Here is a 20984-nt window from a genome sequence, read left to right on the forward strand (position 1 = left end):
ATTGCTTCATCTACCTCTGAACAGGAGGCTCATGACAGCCGCTCACACTCGTACTCGGAGATGGAATTCTCCAGCACACTGCCTGGTTTTGAACAGTTAACCGCACTCAGTTCCTGCACACCACTACCGCCACGACCGCGTTGTGAGTGAGGCGAAGTCACCACAGCACAACCTGATGTCGTGACGCGCTGTGAACACTCCCGGTAGCACAGGTGTCACTCTGAAATTCTTGCAACGATCCCGCGCATGAACGTGGACTAATCTCAAAACCTCACACTGCGTGTCAAAGTGCACCCTCCAGGGGCGCCTGGGGGGGCTCAGTGGGTTAAGCCTCTGGCTTCAGCTCAGGTCATGGTCCCAGCGTCCTGGGATCGAGCCCCGCATCGGGCTCTCTGCTCAGCGGGGAGCCTGCTTCCCCCTCTCTCTCTGCCTGCTTGTGATCTCTGTCTGTCAAATAAATAAATAAAATCTTAAAAAAAAAAAAAAAAAAAAAAGCACTCGAGAAATGCACGCACAGCACACCCCCTGTCAGGACCAGAGCTGGTGATACAGAGTAGCTCCCTGCTCAGGGACACACGCACGTGTCCACACCCACGATCACCCGAGAGCAGGGGGCGGCGGCCTCGGAGACACCGGCTACGCTGCCCGCGGGCAGAGTGCTCCCAGCGCCTTGCTTGTGCTAAACACACGCTGTCACACCTGCTCTGGTAAAAGCACTGAATATACAACACAACAATTGAGTTTCTTCTCTAAAGTCCGAAATAAGCGAACACGCACAGAACAAATGAAAGGTTATGGAAGGGCAGCAGACCAATAACGTAGCCTGTTGGCTGGAGCAGGCCAAGGCCCCCTGGTGACCAGGCTCAGAGCAGGCCCAGCGCAAATCGGAGCCTGGCAGCTATGCTCCAAGATGTTTATTCACCCTTATGACCTTCTGCAAAACGTTAGTGCCAGGGGAAGCGGGCAGAGTAGAAATGACCTTTCAGTCTTCTTACGAGGCCGTGTGACTTGGCAGTAACACCCAGCGCTTTCCCGCAAAGCTGCCTCTGTGCTGCTTCAGCGCCGGGCTGGCCCTCCGTGTCCTGAGGACACCCCAAATCTATCCACAAAACCCCGTACATTAGGACGAGGTGAAAAGCAGGAAAAGGGCAGTGGGACCTACATGAACTTCTTTCTCCTTCAACAGTTCCTGGAAGGCTCCCTGTTTCCACAGACAGAGGGCGGCTCGTTGCCAGTCCGCGGACGGCAGGCACAGGAGCCTCCAGGGAAGGTCGACTGCGTCCTCCTGAGACGGGGGTTCTCGGGCTTCTGAGAACAGCCTGAAGAGAATGAACTGGAACTGAAGAGACACAATAAGCTGGTTGTGTGCCCACGGCAGGGCAGCTTGGAGACCCTGTGAACACCCGGAGTGGCCCTGCTAACGCCTCCCGGGACGCTCTGGGCCCCGTGTTCAGCTAGGGATGTAATTTCGGTGACCAGCCCTGTCTGTCTGTAAATGTTGGCGCACGTCTGTCTGTCTCCTGGGATGCAACACCTGGAGGCAGGACTGCAGGTTCTAAACTGTCCCCCATGTGGCGGGGCGGACGCGACCCCACAGCTGCCGCCGGCGCTCTCCCCAGCCGGCTGCTGGCACTGGTGTTTCCACTGAAGGGGATGCCTAGTGGGGAAGCGCCAGACTGTCTGGGAGTACATTTATGTCTGCCGCTAGGAGATCAGACTTTTCTTGATGTTCACTGAGCCACAGGCTGCTCGAGGCGACCAGGGACAGGGAGAGATAGGGACACCCCTCAGAATCACACAAGGTGGGACCAGGAACTTCCTTGTCTGGGCCACCTCCTACTCTCTGTTGCAGGCTTCAAAATGCAGGCACCTGAGCCTAAGTTCCTCACCACCAATGACCAGAGCACAAGTGTGCCCAGACACCACTCAGGGGCAGGACCAGGGTTTCACAACGGACTCTAATGGGACGCCTGGAACCGAGATCTGCATTTCTGCTTCATAAGATGTTCCTTAAAACTCCACCAAAGGAGTTGCGCTGGTTTCCATTCTAACTTCAAGTTCACTTTTGCCACCCAAGGTTTCTAGTACACATCTTTAAATTTCTCTGCTTTTGGGATGCCTGGGTGGCTCAGGCAGTTAAGCATCCAACTCTTGATTTTGCCTCAGGTCATGGCCTTAGGGTTAGAGATCGAGTCCCACATCAGGCTGTGTGCTCAGTGCAGAGTCTGCTGGAGACGTTCTCTCTTCCTCTGCCCCCCGTGCTCACCTCCCTCTAGAAGAAATAAATTCTCTAAGTTTCTCTGGTCTTGTAATAAACACAAGCATTCAACAGATGAGGGAGGTCTTTTGAGAAAATCAGAACTCTTGTTTAAATACAAAGATAACCTTCCACGAATACTTATCTTCTAGTATACCTATTTCACAAAAACCAGTGTATGTTTTTCTTTTTTTTTTTTTTAAGATTTTATTTATTTATTTGACAGACAGATCACAGGTAGGCAGAGAGGCAGAGAGAGAGAGGGAGAAGCAGGCTTCCCGCTGAGCAGAGAGCCCGATGCGGGGCTCTATCCCAGGACCCTGAGATCATGACCTGAGCCGAAGGCAGCAGCTTAACCCACTGAGACACCCAGGCGCCCCAGTGTCTTTCTTTTTAGAAAAATAAGGGACAGAGGCGCCTGGGTGTCTCAGTGGGTTAAAGCCTCTTCCTTCAGCTCAGGTCATGATCCCAGGGTCCTGGGATCGAGCCCCGCATCGGGATCTCTGCTCAGCGGGGAGCCTTTCTCCTCTCTCTCTGCCTGCCTCGGCCTGTTTGTGATCTCTCTCTGTCAAATAAATAAATAAGATCTTTAAGGAAAATAGAAAAGGAGGAACATTCATGGTCTTTGTCATCTTACTTGCCCCCTTCATCTTAAGTCTGCGAGCAAAAGAGAAAGGCCATGTTCAGCCCCAGCAGACAGGTGAGGCAGCTCCCAGGACACGGTCCGAAGCACAAGAGAGCACAGCTGTGCAGAGAGGGGGCGGGGAGAGAGCAGAGAGCTGGGCCTTCACTAGAAACCTGCACGAAACTGGAGATGCACCGAATGCAGAAAAGGATGTGGACAGACCTACCTTCTTCAGGAGGGCTGGAGATAAGCAGCTGAACAAAGTATCTTGTGACACAGAAGGAGACTTACACAAAGAGTAAGAAATTGCCGCTGTACAAAATCTGAAGACAGAAAACATAAAATGTACAAATGTGCTGCATGCAAAATAAGGAAATAGAACAGTAGTGTGAATTTCACAAAACCAAACAGACTGCATTCTAACCCAGATGTCCCAAGGGGCAGTCTTGGTCTCGGTTCCGAGCCAGGCCGGCTCCTCTGAGCCCTCGGGAACCGGGTCGCATTACACCTGTTGGTCTGAGCTCTGTCTACGCTGAAGGCACAGACCCAGAAAACACAGCAACGGTCAGACTGTTCAAGTACAGGCTTGCTTTTACCACACGTAAAAGTCATGGCGGGACAAAAGCCATCAAGTCAGATGGGGCTAACAGTGCTGCTGACCTGTCATCTGAAAGGGTTTCCACTCACCCAGTCACTGTTCCTTCCTGCAGGAAGTCTGTGGAACCAGACAGAAGCAGGCCCAATTTCAAACTCGGCCTATCGTGGAGACTTTGCCTGCCAGTGTTGGGTTATCAAGGGTTGGGAGACGAGACTGACCCTGGGGCCGAGGGGAAGGAGGAAGGTGCTGAGGAAGGAAGGGGCCAGGGCACCTTCACGAATGACTGCTGGGGGGCACTCTCAGTGTTGCCCAAAGCCCCTCAGAGGCAGAGGGCTCTGCCTCCCGCTGGGGAGGGCTCAAGGCAGCCACTGCAGCGCAGGTCTCCCCCACTCTAATTCCTGATGTCTTTTGTCAGTTCTGTCCATGGACCGCAGGCCCAGGCCCAGCAAACAACTCCCACTGGAGCTTCCTGGCTTCTTCCCTGACCCTCTATCTACTCACCCTGAGACCAAGTCCAGCCTCCCAGGACCACGCCCCTGCCCTCCCTGAGGGGGCAGCTGCTCTCACCTTCACCAGCCCACCTCTCCCCAGCACCTACCGCCCCCCCCACACAAGGGCGGGGATGCGGTTCCCCCCAGGTCCTGGAATGCATCTTGCCCACAGTGGCTTTTGAAGGAACCGTGGAGCTATATGCTAGCACCAACTTCTAGAATGATGGGTCTTGAAACCCTTTCAGATGAACTTTTTTGGACTGGACAACTCCAGGTGCAGGAACTCACCCCAAGGAAATAACTACTTGCCACAGGGAAGCCCAGCAACCCAGCCAGAAAGATGGGTCCAACTGGACGCCAGGCACTCCCAAGACAAAACCCAGTAATGCTCGCCTCGACCCAAAGATGGCTTGACAACACGGAAAGGTATCTACAGTCTATCCTTGATGTCTTAAAAGGCAGTTTACAAACATGATCTCATGTTTGTAAACAAGGAAATACACAGAAATACAATAGAAGACTCTGGAAAGATGTGTACAAAACATTAAAGGGTGATTATCTACGGAGTGTGTTTTATCTGATGAGAATGCGCTACTCTCTGGAGAGCGGAGAGGCGGTCAGGGTTAGGGAGCAGAGGGGCGGGAGGAGCAGCTCACTTCAGGCAGAAGAGTGAGGTCTCCGCGGTTCCAAACGGCAGGAGGCTACCGAAGAACTCTGGGACAGGGAGGCTCTCGGCGGGGGCAGGAAGGACCACGTGCACGTCTGGGAGCGCAGGCCTGGACTCGCTCAGGTGCACGACCAGGGCAGCCAAGCCCAGCACGTGGGAGGCGCTCAGGCTTGGGCCCTGAAATGGGAGATGGTGTTTCTCCAGGAAGCAGGGCAGAGCCCGCATCCGAGGCAGAGGGAGGCAGCGGCTCTACCTGATGCCGGAGCAGCTGGCAGAGCCGAGTGAGCATCACCGGGAGGAGCCTGTGTCCACACACAGTTGTCACGAAGCGTGCAGCCCAGGGAACCTGCCTGCAGAGGTGGCCGTGAGGCAGCAGTCTGGCCAGTCCTGGCCCTGCATGGCCCTCCCGTGGAGTCTGCCGCGTGAGCCGTCACACACAGGAGACCCGAAAAAGAACTGGGCTGTTCCCCAAACAGCGGGCTCCCCTGCGGTGCTGCTTACCTTCCACCCGAACAAAGTCAGCACGGCCCCACCACCCACCTGGGACCCCCAACCAGGACCGAAGGCAGAAGGCAGGACCCAGGGTGAGAGCCAGCCTAGGGACGGATGGCCATGCTCCTCGTCCTCATCACGAAGACTGGGAGGAGCTCACTGCACCGGGGAGACCCGTCTCAGCCCCCGGCCGCTGTGCGCAGCCCCCCCCACCCCCGGAAAAGCACCAGCCTCTACCTGTCTGCTGGTGCGAAGCTGGAGGCCACCATCAGGTTCTGACAGAAAGATGTCAACAGGAGATCCGCGACCTGACAGAGACAGAGAGACAGTCACCGAGAAACAGAGTCCTGGAGAGAGCGGGAGCCCGACGGCCTGCTGACGCCTTGGACACGGCGAAGCAGGTGCACATCTGCGGAGGAAATGCTCACGCTGATGGTGGCCGAACCCCATTCCTGAATCCCGACAGATGGCAGCACAGGTGGCCCATAGTCCTGGCCCGGAGATGGTGCACGAGGGGACGGGTCGCACACCTCATCTCCCCAGGCCCAGAGAGTCAAGAGTTTTAGGCTTTGGGGCCGCAAACACCACCTGCTGCGTGTTCTGCAGAAATTTAAAAGGAGTCTGTATACGCAGAGGCGGGGGTGGGCTGCCCCCGGGCGGAGCAGGCCCAGCTCCCCACGTCTTGTTTCCCGATCCTTGTTTCCCGATCCGGCCCACTCGACGGCCCAGCACCCACACCCCGCACTCACCTCCTGTTCCTGCGGCTCCAGGTGTGGAGCCTGGAGGCTGAGCTGGACCCGTGAGAGCCCCAGGCTGCTGTCCTCCTCGTCCGGGCCCAGGACGGAGCTGAGCCGCTCGGAGACCAGTGCCAGGTGAGCAGAAAGAACTGCAGACGAAGAAGGCCACGGTGAGAGGAGCCAGACAGCCGCGGACACCCAACCATGCCTGCACCTGGGGCTGGCTCTCTCCATCCTGGGTGCATGTCCCCGAGGAAGCAGGGGTGGACCGCGACACAAGACGGGCACGAGATGGGACAGAGCGGGGCCAGGGGCCGCACACTTTCGCCCGGTTCTCTGAGGGGTCCGCGTGCTCCTTAACCATCAGAGACCTGGACTTTGCACGCACTCTCCGAGTCCCCCTCACGCTGCTACACCTGCTGAGCTCCGCGTCCCGCCGCCAGCCTCCAGGCGCGCGGCAGGGAAGCAAACAGGCCACCAGGCCCGCTGGAACTGGCGAGTGTGCGGCTAGAATCAAGGCTGACCAGACCTGTTGGGATCCTGCTGAAGCCGGGCAGGCCCGCCCCGCCCTCCACGTACCCGTGTCCCTACATCATGGCAGTGCAGCTCCGAAAGGCCACACACCCAGGGCGCTGGGGGCCACCACGAGTGGGGACACTAAGCTGGCATTGGGGATATTTCCTCTGGGAGACTCCCACTGAACATTCTGTCCTCGCTTGAATGCAAAGGTTTATGATCTATAAAAACTTACTATACTTCCTGGGTAAATATATGGTCTATTTACTTTAGATTCTGCATTTTTCCCAACAAAAATCTCTTCGATATGAGACATCAATATTTGATTTTATGGACTGCCACTCTGTAGTGTGAACCGGTCATATTCTTCCTCCACAAGCGAACATTTGTGCCTCGCCATTTTCTAGGACCTCGTCGCCCAGAAGCAGAGGCCTAGTGCTTAGTGTCCCTGCTTGTCAGTCCCTTCAGAAAGACACCCCAGAGCCTCGGGATGCCAGTTTTCTCCCTCCCCATCATCTGTCCTGCTGGAATGTCAAACAGCAGAGTGGTCGTCCCTGCTAAGGGTCTATGACAGCCTGAACGAGGGTCGCGCCCTGTCCAGCAGCCACCAGCGCCGCACTCAGGCTGAACCGAACTCCGGCCCCGGAGGACACCCACGCAGCCCGCAAAAACCCGCCACAGACAGCCCCGCCCTCGGCCAGGTCCTCACCATCACCCTGTGTAGGGTCTGCCACGGCAGCTCGGAACTCTCTGAGCGCAGCTGCAAGCAGCCCCAGAGGCTCCTCCATGCAGCCGGCGTCCGGGGTCCTCCCTGGGGCTGCACCTGGGAGACGACAGGACACAGCCCTAGACACAGCTCGTCGGTGAGAAGGGCAGACAGAGGCGCCAGACGAGGGGAGACACCGCTGGGCACTGATCATTGGACCAGAAATTTATTCATAAAATGTTTAACTTAAGAAAAAACACGGTTTACACGCAACATGCCATAAAGATTAAAATGTAAAGAAAAAGGACCAGAGGGACGCCTGGGTGGCTCAGTTGGTTGAGCAGCTGCCTTCGGCTCAGGTCATGATCCCAGCATCCTGGGATCGAGTCCCGCATCGGGCTCCTTGCTCGGCGGGGAGCCTGCTTCTCCCTCTGCCTGCCATTCTGCCTGCCATTCTGTCTGCCTGTGCTTGCTCTCCCCCCCCCCTCTGAAAAAAAAAAAAAAAATTAAAAAAAAAAAAAAAAAAAAAAAAAGAAAAAGGACCAGAAGCAGAGTGAGGGAGTCTGGGTGGGGACATAGGATTGTGGATGAGTGACAATTTATTCCATTTCTCCGAATTTTAAGAAACATTGTCATACTGTTTGTTTATGACAGGATATTAAAAAAAGAATAAGATGTAAAGAAAAAAGCTAAGGGGGCGCCTGGGTGGCTCAGTGGGTTAAGCCTCTGCCTTCAGCTCGGGTCATGGTCTCAGGGTCCTGGGATCGAGTCCCTCATCGGCTCTCTGCTCAGTGGGGAGCCTGCTTCCTCCTCTCTCTCTCTCTCTCTCTCTCTCTGCCTACCTGTGTTCTCTGTCAAATAAATAAAATCTTTAAAAAAAAAAAAAAAGGACAAAGCTAAGAAGTAGTATATATAAATGATTACTAGCTCTCAACATATATTGCATAAATTTATGAAGAAATCTGATCACATATTTATAAAAGAAAAAATTTTTTTTTTCAAATACGTAATGTCTTGCTTCAGGGGTACAGGTCTGTGGTTCATCAGTCTTACACAGTTCCCAGCGCTCACCATCGCGCATATGTCCATCTCCACTGCCCATCCTCCAGCCGCCCCACCTCTCCGACCCCCTCCACTCCAGCAGCCCTCAGTTTGTTTGTTTTTTCCCTGACGTTAAGAGTCTCTTATGGTTTGTCTCCCTCTGGTTTCATATTGCTTCATTTTCTCTAGATTCGCCTGTGATCCTCTGCCTTCTCAAATTTCACATATCCATGAGATCGGATGATCTGACAATTGTCTTTCTCTGATTCACTTATTTTGCTTAACATAACAGCCTCCAGTTCCATTCACATCATTGCAAAAGGCAAGATCTCGATTTTTGATGGCTGCATAATGTTCCATTGTATATACATACACCACATCTTTATCCATTCATCTGTCGATGGACCTCCGGGCTCTTTCTGTAGTCTGGCTATTGTGGACATGCTCTTATAAACACTGCGGTGCAGGTGACCATTCGGATCGCTACATTTGTATCTTTGTGGTAAATACCCAGTAGTGCGATTGCTGGGTCGGAAGGGAGCTCTATTTTTAAGTTTTCGAGAAACCTCCATGCTGTTTTCCAGAGTGGCTGCACCAGCTTGCGTTCCCACCAACAGTGCGGGAGGGTCCCCTTTCTCCGCGTCCTCGCCAGCACCTGTCCTTTCCTGACTGGTTAATTGTAGTCATTCTGACTGGTGTGAGGTGGCGTCCCACTGTATTTCCCTGATGCCGAGTGATGTTGAGCACATTTTCATGTGCCTGTTGGCCGTCTGGATGTCTTCTTTGCAGAAATGTCTGTTCATGTCCTCTGCCCATTTCTTCATTGGATTATTTGTTCCTTGGGTGTTGAGTTTGGTTAAGTTCTTTATAGATTTTAGATACTAACCCTTCATCTGATATGTCATTTGCAAAAATCGCCCATTCTGTTGGCTGTCTTTTGGTTTTGTTGACTTTTCTTTTGCTATGGAAAAGCTTTTTATCCTTTTTTTTTTTTTAAGATATTATTTATTTGAGAGAGAGATCACAGGTAGGCAAAAAGGCAGGCTCCCCGCTGAGCAGAGAGCCCGATGCGGAGCTCGATTCCAGGACTCTGGGATCACGACCCAAGCCAAAGGCAGAGCCTTTAATCCACTGAGCCACCCAGGCACCCCATGAAAAGCTTTTTATCTTGACGAAATCCCAATTGTTCATTTTGCCCTTGCTTCCCTTGATTCTGGCGATGTTTCTAGCAAGAATTTGCTACAGCTGAGGTCAAAGAGGTTGAAGCCTGCGTTCTCCTCAAGGATTTTGATGAATTCCTGGCTCACATTTAGGTCTTTCAGCCATTTTGTCTTAGTGTGTGGTATAAGGAGATGGTCCAGTGTCATTTTTCTGCACGTGGCTGTCCAATTTTCCCAACAACATATGTTGAAGAAACTATCTTCTATTGGACATTCTTTACTGCTTTGTCAAAGATTAGTTGACCACAGAGTTGAGGGTCTATTTCCGGGCTCTCTACTCTATTCCATCAATCTATGTGTCTATTTTTGTGCCAGTACCATGCTGTCTTGACGATCGAAGCTTTTTAATGTATTGAGGTCAGGCATGCTGATGTCCACAGCTCTGGTTTCTGTTGTTGACACTCATCTGGCTATTCGGGGTCCTTTCTGGTTCTTTGTAAATTTTAGGATTATTTTTTCCATTTCTGTGAAAGAAGGTGATGGTATTTTGATAGGGACTGCACTGCACTAAATGTGTAGACTGCTCTAGGTGGCATAGACATTTTCACAATATTTGTTCTTCCAATTCATGAGCATAAAACTATCTTCCATTTCTGTGTGTCTTCCTCAATTTCTCTCATGAATGCTCTATACTTTTCTGAGTAGTAATTCTTTGACTCCCTGGCTAGATTTATTCCTAGGAATCTTATGGGATTACGTGCAACTGTAAATGGGATTGACTCCTTAATTTCTCTTTCTTCTGTCTAGCTGTTGGTGTATAGAAATGCAACTGATTGGGCGTCTGGGAGGCTCAGTGGGTTAAGCCTCTGCCTTCGGCTTGGGTCATGATTCCTGGGTCCTGAGATTGAGCCCCGCACCCGGCTCTGTGCTCAGTGGGGAGCATGCTTGCCCTCTTGTTTCTCTGCCTGCCTCTCTGCCTACTTGTGATCTCTGTCAAATAATTAAATAAAATCTTTTAAAAAAGAAAAAAAAGAAATGCAACTGATTTCTGTGCATTGATTTTATATCCAGCCACTTTACTGAATTCCTGTATGAGTTCTAGCAGTTTTGGAGTGGTCTTTTGGGTTTTCCATATAAAGCATCATCTCATCTGCAAAAAGATAGAGTTTGACTTCTTTGCTAATTCAGATGCCTTTTATTTCTTCTTGTCTGATTGCTGAGGCTAGGACTTACAGCAGTCATAGTCAATATCCCTGCTTTGTCCCTGTCCTCAGGGGAAAAGCTCTCAGTTTTTCATACATCAAAGAATGATATTCACTGTGGGTTTTTCATAGATGGCTTTGATGATATTGAGGAATGTACCCTCTATCCCTAGACTGTAAAGAGTTTTGATCAAGAAAGGATGCTGTACTTTGTCAAACACATTTTCTGCATCTATTAAGAGGATCATATAGTTCTTGTTCTCTTTTACTAATGTATTGTATCACATTGATTGATTTATGGATGTTGAACGAACCTTGCAGTCCTGGGATAAATCCCACTTGGTCACTGTGAATAATCCTTTTAATGTACTGTTGGATCCTACTGACTAGTATTTTCATGAGAATTTTTGCATCTGTGTTCAACAAGGAGTTGGTCTGTAATTCTCCTTTCTGATGGGGCCTTTGTCTGATTTGGGGATCAAGGTAATGCTGGCTTCATAAAATGAGTTTAGAAGTTTTCCTTCCATTTCTATTTTTTGGAAGTCTCAGAAGAATAGGTATTAATTCTTTAAATGTTCGGTATAATTCCCCTGGGAAGCCGTCTGGCCCTGGGCTCTGGTTTGTTGGGAGATTTTTGATGACTACTTCAATTTCCTTGCTGGTTATGGTTCTGTTCAGGTTTTCTATTTCTTCCTGTTTCTAGTTTTGGAAGTTTATACATCTCTAGGAATGTATCCATTTCTTCCAGATTACCTGATTTTTTTGCATATACTTGTTCATAATATGTACTTGTAATTTAAAAAGAAATTTTTTTTTTAAGATTTTATTTATTTATCAGAGAGAGGGGGAGAGAGCGAGCACAGGCAAACAGAATGGCAGGCAGAGGGAGAAGCAGGCTCCCTGCTGAGCAGAGAGCCCGATGCGGGGCTCCATCCCAGGACGCTGGGATCATGACCTGAGCTGAAGGCAGCTGCTTAACCAACTGAGCCACCCAGGCGTCCCATGTACTTGTAATTTTTTAAAAAAGATTTTATTTATTTATTTGACACAGAGATACAGAAAGAGAGGGAATACAAGCAGGGGGTGTGGGAGAGGGAGAAGCAGTCTTCCCGCTGAGCAGGAAGTCCAATGCGGGGCTCGATCCCAGGATCATGACCTGAACTGAAGACAGATGCTTAACTGAGCCACCCAGGCACCCCTATAATCGTCTCTTTTTCTTTGGTATTGGTTGTGATCTCTCCTCTTTCATTCATGATTTTATCTGGGTCCTTTCTCTCTTCTTTTGGATAAGTCTGGCCAAAGGGTTATCAATCTTATTCTTTCAAAGGACAAGATCCTACTTTCATTGATCTGTTCCATTCTTTTAGTTTCTACTGCATTAATTTCAGCTCCAATATTTATTATTTCTCTTCTCCTGCTGGGTTTAGGCTTTCTTTGCCTTTTCTCTACCTCCTTTAGGTATAAGGTTAGGTTGTGCATTTGAGACCTTTCTTGTTTCCTGAGAAAGGTTTGTATTGCTATATACTTTCCTCTTAGGAGTGCCTTTGCTGCATCCCAAATATTTTGAACAGTTATGGTTTCATTTTCATTTGTTTCCATGAACTTTGTTCATTCTTCAACTTCCTGTTGACAATTCATTCTTTAGTAGGATGCTCTTTACCCTCCATGTATTTGAGTGCTTTCCAACTTTCTGCTTGTGACTGAGTTTGAGTGTCAAAGCATTGTGGTCTGAGAATATGCAGGGAGTGATCCCAATCTTTAGGTACCAGTTGAGATCTGACTTGTGACCCACAATGTGATCTATTCTGGAGAATAGATCCATGTGCACTAGAGAAGAATGTGTATTTTGTTGCTTTGGGATGGAATGTTCTGCATGTATCTATAATGTCCATCTGGTCCAGTGTGTCATTCAAAGTCCTTGTTTCTTTGTTGATCTTTTGCTTAGATGATCTGTCCATATCAGTGAGGGGGAGTTAAAGTCCCCTACTATTATTGTATTATTGTCGATGTGTTTGATTTTGATATTTTTTAAAAGATTTTATTTATTTATTTGACAGAGAGAGAGATCACAAGCAGGCAGAGAGGCAGGCAGAGAGGGAGAGGGAAGCAGGCTCCCCGCTGAGCAGAGAGCCCGATGGGGGGCTCGATCCCAGGACCCTGAGACCATGACCTGAGCCGAGGGCAGAGGTTTAACCCACTAAGCCACCTATGCACCCCTGATTTTGTTATTAATTGGCTTATATAATTGGCTGCTCCCATGTTAGGGGCATAAATATTTACAAGTGTTAGATCTTCTTGTTGGATATACCATTTAAGTATGGTCAAGTGTCCTTCCTCATCTCTTATGGTTTAAAATCTAAATTGCTGGATATACGGATCACCACTCCAGCTTTCTTTTACTGTTCATTAGCATGGCAAATGGTTTTCCACCTCCTCACTTCAAATCCGGAGGTCTCTTTGGGTCTAAAATGAGTCTCTTGCAGGCAGCATATAGATGGGTGTTATTTTTTTATCCAATCTGATACCCTGTGTCTTTTGATTGGGACATTTAGGCCATTTACGTTCAGGGCAACTAGTGAAAGATATGAATTTAGTGCATTGTATTGCCTGTAAGATGACCACTGCTGTATATTGTCTCTGGTTTTTTTCCTAGTCTATGCTACTTTTAGACTCTCTCTTTGCTTAGAGGACACAAAATTTCCTGTAGGGCTGGTTTGGTGTTCAAAAATTCTTTTAGTTTTTGTTTGTCCTGGAAGCTTTTTATCTCTCCTTCTATTTTCAATGTCTACCTGAATGTCTAGATTTTGATGTCTGTTTCCTTCCCCAAATTAGGTTAGTTCTCCACTATAATTTGCTCCAATATACCTTTTACCCCCTCTTTCTTTATTCTTCTTCTGGGATGCCAATTATTCTAGTATTACTTCATTTTATGGTATCACTTGTCTCTCGAATTCTCCCCTCATGATCTAATAGTTGTTTATCTCTTTTTCTCAGCTTCTTTATTCTCTATTACTTGGTCTTCTAGATCACTAATTCTCTCTTCTGCCTCATTTATCTGAGCAGTGAATTCCTCCACTTTTTATTACACCTCATTAATGACCTTTTTGATCTTTTGACTTGGTTATGTTTTATTTCTCCAGAAAGGGATTTTCTAGTATTTTCTATGCTTTTTTTCAAGCCCAGCTAGTATCTTTATAACTGCTATTCTGAACTCTTAGTTTCATCATCTTACTAATGTCCATGCTACTCAGGTCCCTGGCAGTTGGTACTGCCTCTTGTTCTTTCTTTTGAGGTGAGTATTTCCATTTCATCATTTTGTCCAGAGAACTAGAAGAACAAGAGAACAAAATGCTAAATACGTAGCAACAACTCCAGAGAAACAAATCAGAGGAGATCTGAAACTTCCAGAAAGTGGTCGCTTTTCGGTACCTAGAGTTGCTGCAATTCTTTTCTTCGATCTTCTGTTGAGTTCATAGGTGTTCAGAATGGTTTAATAACTCTCTAGCTGAATTCCTGGGACCAGACGAAATGTAGGTCTCCTACTCCACCATCTTGCTAGCTCTTTAAGAAAAATGTTTCGAGGGGCGCCTGGGTGGCTCAGTGGGTTAAGCCGCTGCCTTCGGCTCAGGTCATGATCTCAGGGTCCTGGGATCGAGCCCCGCATCGGGCTCTCTGCTCAGCAGGGAGCCTGCTTCCCCCCCCCCCCCCCCGCTCTGCCTGCCTCTCCATCTACTTGTGATTTCTCTCTGTAAAATAAATAAATAAAATCTTTAAAAAAAAAAAAAAAAAAAGAAAAAAAGAAAAATGTTTCGAGGGACACCTGAGTGGCTCAGTTGGTTAAACGTCTGCCTTTGTTTGGCTCAGGTCACGATCTCAGGGCCCTGGGGTCCAGCCCCACATCCAGCTCTCTGCTCAGCAGGGAGCCTGCTTATACCTCTCTCTCTGCCCATCCCCCTGCTCGTGCTCTTGTGCTCTGTCAAATAAATGAATAAAACCTTAAAAAAAAAAAAGGAATGCACACTACATATGTTTTAAAAGCAGAGTAAGTTCCAGTTCTGGGGTCACTAGAGAAGACACTGGATAAACGCAGTGAGCCTCACAAGTTAAACACTAGGACAAAACCAGAAATCATAAGGCTTCTTTTATAAGCCCTGCCAGATAAAGTATAGTGAACATTCTTGAGGCCCCCAAGGCAGGGCCAGGGGGCTGGGTAGTAGGGAGGAGCTGCCTCTCACACACGGGACACAGCCCTACAGCCTTGCTGGTACCCCCAGCACGGAGGTGAGCTGTTTCAGTACTGTTGCAAACAAGTGTGAGACCTAGGACTTTCATTCTTTGCCCTCTCAAGTTTCTTCAGGCTCCGTGGCTGTGAGAAATCATCCAAGTGTGTAAAAGGAAGGGTTTTGGGAGACAGAACTAGAAAACACAGCCTCATTCAACCTAGCTGACCCGGCAAAGGTCAGAGGATTTAAACCATTTGACAGTGCTGAGGAAGCAGGCCCTCCTGATCAGCCTCCCACCACTGCCCGGTTAGTGGAGACCATGGGATGGGTAGGATCTGCCAGCAAGGCTGCCCAGTGGCTTCCAGCACTGCTGCCGCAAGCATGCTGTTACAGATCAGACCTAGGCCTATAGCACTCTTCCTCATGAGCCGAGTGATCTCCAACTCAAGAGAGAAGCCTCAGCCGACCCAAAAAGCAGATCCCCCCAATCATATCCCACTTCAGATTCAACACTGCAGGCCTCAAGCCTGGCTGCCTCGTCTGACAGGTCACCCAAATCAGGACAAGCAAGTAGAAGGCACATCACAGCCTCGTGCAGCACAGCAGGGAGGTGCCCCAGCAGGTAACCTGCCAAGGCCTCCGGGCTGGGACCTAACAAGTAGGGTAGGTCTGTCCTGACTGAGCCAGACCGGCACTGGCCAAGGTCTTGCCTGCATACCTTGGGACCAGGGAGCCAAAAAGGTGCCCGCCTCAGGGACAGAGCCATTAACCTTACTTTCTGGCTTCTTCTCTCCGGCATTGAAGCAGTCTTGGCAATAGGTAGAGTACAGAGACGCGGGGATTTTATCTGCCCTGGATCAAAAGAAAACATGGAAACCCAAGTCAACCACGACTCAAATTAGGTCTCAAGCTCACAATTCCAAATATCATCACAGAACAAAAATACATGATATAATCTATTACCCATACCTTATAGTATGACCCTGTTTTTAGAAAAAAAGAAACCATTACATGAATCAAATTGTCCTGTTTCATAACGTGTCGTATAAAAATACCTGCCAATGGGGTTGCCTTAGGATAGTGAGATTATAATTTTCACTGCTCTCATTAAAGTTTGGGTAATTTCCAAATTTTTCAAATGAATTTATGACTTTTAACGAGTAATACGGAGAAAACATCCAATTAATGTCATTAAAAAAACACAGAATTATAGAACAAAGTCCTATGACAAAGAGGTTCAGAGGAGCAGGAGCCAGAGTGGCAGCCCAGGTACGGGACACGTGCACTGGTATGGCCTACAGCACACAACGTCTCAGAATAAGCAGTGAGTCAGGAGGGCAGCCTCGCCACAGTGCTACAAACCCAGACGACGAACCAGAGAAAGGAGGGAGATGCATGGGTCCTAGAGCAGGAGGCCCCTACGAGGGGCAGGCCGAGGACGGCCCGCACCTGAGGACCACACCAAGCACCTGGGGACCGGAAAGCCATGAGCTTCAGGAGTAGAAAGGAATGCAAAGGAAAAGAAAAGAGCAAATCTGAGGAAGTGCAGAACCCTACAGAAAAGGACAAGTCAGACACCACTCATCCTCAAAGAGCTAAGACAGTGACAGAAGGGTCAGGCAGGTAAACTGGAAGAAATCCTACTAAAAAGAGAGAAATTACACCCCAAAAAACAGACATGCAAAACGGAGAACAAGTCAGAAGACAATCTGGCGACCCAATGCCTGAGAAGTGGGAGCCACAAGAAGAAGCCACATGGGAAATAAGCTATTGATGTCATCTGGGCCTGGGGTTTGCTTCCAAACAGCCCAGAGCAGCGGGGGCTCATATTATGACCGTGACATAAATACTATTCTATTTTCTGTCTTGAATTTCTCGTAACAGAAGATTTTAAAATATCTGAGAAGATTTCTTATACTGAAGAACATGAATTTCCAGATTAAAAGGCCCACCTTCTGCTCAGCCAAGAAATGAAAACAGACCTAAATACCGAAATACACAGCAGTTAAATTTCAGAACACAGGGAAGAAAAAAAAAAAGGCACAGGAAGTCTCCAGAGAAAAACACACGTGCAAAGAATCAGAAATGTAACAGCTCAACATCAGCACTAGCAGCTAGACATCAACAGAGCAATACTTTAAAAAATTTTAGGAAAAGTATTTCCGACCTAGATTTCTATACCTCACCGAACTACCTACCAAATGTGAGGGTTAAATAAACTGTCCCCACCCCCAAAAAAAAGAAAAGGAAAGAAAGGAAGAAAGAAAAAAAGAAAATAAATATAAAGATAAATATCAAAATTCAGTTAAGAGGGGCGCCTGGGTGGCTCAGTGGGTTAAGCCGCTGCCTTTGGCTCAGGTCATGACCTCAGGGTCCTGGGATCGAGCCCCACATCGGGCTCTCTGCTCAGTGGGGAACCTGCTTCCCCCTCTCTCTGCCTGCCTCTCTACCTGCTTGTGATCTCTGTCAAATAAATAAATAAAATCTTAAAAAAAAAAAAATTCAGTTAAGAGTTGAAAATGCTTGGGGCACCTGGGTGGCTCGGTGGCTTAAGCCATTGCCCTTGGCTCGGGTCATGATCTCAGGGTCCTGGGATTAACCCCTGCATCAGGCTTTCTACTCAGCGGGGAGCCTGCTTCCTCCTCTCTCTCTGCCTGCCTCTGCCCACTTGTGATCTCTCTCTCTCTCAAATAAATAAAAAAAATCTTAAAAAAAAAAAAAGTCGAAAATGCTTGCTTCCACAGAAAAAGAAATGGTAGGGAAGTGTTGGGGAGATGGCTGTTTCTCCTAATAAACTTTATAACACTGAAACTTAACTCTATATCCTTACTTGACTTTGACAAAAACATTTTTTAAAAGATTTTATTTATTTGAGAGAGAAAGAATGCGAGGGTGAGCATGAGTGGGGGGAGGGGTGAGCATGAGTGGGGGTGGGGAGTAGGGGCCTAGAGAGATAGACTCCCCACTGAGCAGGGAGCCCGATGCAGGATCCTGAGATTATGACCTAAGCCAAAGGCAGATGCTTCATTGACTGAACCACCCCAGGGGCCTCCAAAAACAATTTTTTAAAACCTAGAAATAGGGGCATCTGGGTGGCTCAGTGGGTTGAGCCTATGCCTTAGGCTCAGGTCATGATCCAGGCTCCTGAGATCAAGCCCCACATCAGGCTTTCTGCTCAGCGGGGAGTCTGCTTCCCTCTCTCTCTCTCTCTGCCTGGTTGTGATGTCTATCAAATAAATAAATTTTTAAAAATCTTACTTAAAAAAAAAAAAAAAGCCTAGAAATAAATGTCAATGAATGAGGACGCCATCCCATGCATACACCAAAAAGAAAAGAAGGGGAAAGCTGGCACGAACAGCCTAGTAAGTAAATAAATCCTAATAGACAGTACAGGGGCACCTAGTGGCTTAGTCGTCAGGCCTCTGCGTTCGGCTCAGGTCATGATCTCAGAGTCCTGGGACTGAAGCCCACAGTGGGCTCCCTACTCAGCGGGAAGCCTGCTTCTCCCTCTCCCACTCCCCCTGCCTCTGTTCCCTCTCTTGCCGTGTCTCTGTCAAATAAATTTAAAAAAAAAAAGAATATTCAGGGAATGTTCACAAATCCTGAACAGGTACATAGTCTGTGGAAAAGTCTCAATTTATTAAAAAAATCCATAAAAAGCTAATCATGCTCTTTGAAAATAATATAATTAAAGCAGAAATCAGCAATAAAAGCTCTGGGACAATTATCTGTATGTTTGGAAAATTTGTTAATTCATTTACAACTAACTAAAAACTATAAGAATGGGATGCCTGGTTGGCTCAGTTGTTAAGTTGCTGCCTTTGGCTCAGATCATAATCCCAGGGTCCTGGGATCAAGTCCCGTCTTGGGCTCCTTGCTCAGCAGGGAGCCTGCTTCTCTCTCCGCTTGTGTGTGCGCGCGCTCTCTCTCTCTCTCTCTGACAAATAAATAAATAAAATCTTTTAAAAAAATTAATATTAAGATATACCTGTATTAAAACACAAGAAAGACTATAAAACACTGAGTTAAACAACCAGTTTCAGAACCTATAAAAAGAACAAAAGAGTAAACTCAAGGAAATACGGAGAAGGCAATAGTAAAGTTAAAATCTAAAAGCAATAATATAGAAGATAAAAAATAAATCAGCAGATATGATAAGACCAAAATAATACCAAAAAACCCCCAAAAAAGTAGTTATGCAGTAAAATTAGTACAACAGACAAATCTTTAACAAGAGAGAGTCATCAAGGGCAAAAGTAACAATAGGAATTAAAAAAAAAAACGCGGGGCGAGAGCAGGGGGCGCCTGGATTGCTCAGTCAGTCACACATCCAACTCTTGAACTCGGCTAAGGTCTTGATCTCAGGGTTTTGAATTCAAGCCCCACGGTGGGCATGGAGCCTACTTAAAAAAATATATATACATACATGGTAATCAATGCTATGTCAGTAAATTTAAAAATGTAGATAAAATAGATGGTTTTCGGGCGCCTGGGTGGCTCAGTGGGTTAAGCCACTGCCTTCGGCTCAGGTCATGATCTCAGGGTCCTGGGATCGAGTCCCGCATCGGGCTCTCTGCTCAGCAGGGAGCCTGCTTCCCTCTCTCTCTCTCTGCCTGCCTCTCCATCTACTTGTGATTTCTCTCTGTCAAATAAATAAATAAAATCTTTAAAAAAAAAAAAATAGATGGTTTTCTAGAAACATACAACTAACTCAAGAACAAATCAAAAACCCCGGCTCCATGGGGAGTCTGCTGCTCCCTCTGACCTTCTCGCCTCTCATGCTCTCTCTCACTGTCTCGCTCTCAAATAAATAAATAAAATCTTTAAAAAAAAAAAAAGAACAAATGAAAAACCTAACTAGACAAACAAACATTCAAGAAACTGAATCAGTTGTCCAGAGCCTGCCTCTGAAATGGATTCCAGGAACAGATGACTGTAGAGCCACGTTTGACTGAACTTAAAGGAACACAAAATCGCTGAGTTATATGGACTGTTTAGGACTCGGGAAAAAGGGAAGGCCACCCAATTCATTCCATGAGGTGCTACAACCTTGATGTCAAAGCAGCCAAGATGAGTAAAAACATATGAGACATAGATGCAAAAATCTTAAAGTATTACTAATTCGAATTCAACAGCCTCCACAATTAAAAATCATTACCAAGTGATGTGGTAGTGATCTAGAAGTGATCCAGGAGTGCGAGGACAGTGGAAAACTAGAAGTCGTCCGTCCTGGGGCGACTCACAGAACCCAAACCACCTCCAGAGACACAACAAAAGCATTAATTCATGCTCAAAGTCCTAGCAAATTCACATAGAGGGAACTTTCTTGATATCATAAAGACCATATGAAAATATAAGTAGACTACAGCAAATCAAATATTGGTAAAACTGTAGAAGCATTCTTATTTGAGTCAGGAACAAGACAGTTTATTTCTATAGTTTCATATAATACTAAAAAGTCTACCTAATACAATAAGACAAAAATGAAGAAGTATAAAGATCAGAAAAAAAAGACAAATTATTATTATTCTTTAAATTATTTATTTGACAGACAGAGATCACAAGAGGCAGGCAGAGAGAGAGAGGAAGGGAAGCAGGCTCCCCGCTGAGCAGAGAGCCTGATGCGGGGCTCGATCCCAGGACCTCGGGATCATGACCTGAGCTGAAGGCAGAAGCTTTAACCCACTGAGCCACCCAGGTGCCCCAAGACAAATTATTCTTATAGACAGTGTATCTACAAAGAAAATATACTACCTAGCTACTAAAAATAACTTCAGCAGGTTATGAGATAGCGGAGCACCTCTACCTCAGCAAAAACAAAACAAAACAAAAAAACAACAACAAAAAGAAAAAAATATGCTTTTCACAGCAATAAAATCTAAGTACCTAGTAGTATACGGAACACAAAACTTACAAGACAGAAAAATCTACAACTGAAAGGCTTAAAAAGATATATTATGTTCATAGCAGGAAAGTTATAACAAAGTCAACTATCCACAAATTAATCTATAAAATTAAGGAAATTCCACTAAAAATTCTGAGTTTCCATGGAGATACACAGAAGGATGTTTACTGAAGCACGACTAAAACATGACACTGGGGTGCCTTCGGCTCAGGTCATGGTCCCCAGTGTCCTGGGATCAAGCCCCACATCAGGCTCCCTGCTCAGCGGGGAGCCTGCTTCTCGCTCTCCCACTCCCCCTGCTTGTGTTCCTTGTCTCACTCTCTGTCCTAAGTAAATAAAATCTTTGAAAATAAATAAAATGAAA

The 20984-nt window shown here is 47.3% G+C and overlaps 1 protein-coding gene across 16 annotated transcripts in view; it reads right to left on the bottom strand.

Annotated features, from left to right (window-relative positions):
- FANCA (FA complementation group A) overlaps positions 1 to 20984 on the bottom strand; it is a 62064-nt gene that overhangs the window by 13513 nt on the left and 27567 nt on the right. For 13 of the 16 annotated variants that reach the window (XR_009400827.1, XR_009400828.1, XR_009400829.1 and 10 more), the window contains 8 exons: positions 15491 to 15567; positions 7093 to 7206; positions 5880 to 6016; positions 5368 to 5438; positions 4892 to 4988; positions 4628 to 4815; positions 3109 to 3205; positions 1163 to 1339 (listed from right to left, as the gene is read on the bottom strand). Coding sequence is in view for 11 of the 16 variants with exons in the window: in XM_059382769.1 (XP_059238752.1) it covers positions 1163 to 1339; positions 3109 to 3205; positions 4628 to 4815; positions 4892 to 4988; positions 5368 to 5438; positions 5880 to 6016; positions 7093 to 7206; positions 15491 to 15567 (958 nt within the window). In the remaining 5 variants the exon portion in view is untranslated. Of the gene's footprint in view, positions 1 to 1162; positions 1340 to 3108; positions 3206 to 4627; positions 4816 to 4891; positions 4989 to 5367; positions 5439 to 5879; positions 6017 to 7092; positions 7207 to 15490; positions 15568 to 20984 lie in introns of those variants that run through there. The other 3 variants (XM_059382778.1, XR_009400830.1, XM_059382780.1) reach the window with 3 other exon arrangements.

Source organism: Mustela nigripes, chromosome 17 (assembly GCF_022355385.1).
Source record: "Mustela nigripes isolate SB6536 chromosome 17, MUSNIG.SB6536, whole genome shotgun sequence".
NCBI classification, from domain to species: Eukaryota; Metazoa; Chordata; class Mammalia; order Carnivora; family Mustelidae; genus Mustela; species Mustela nigripes.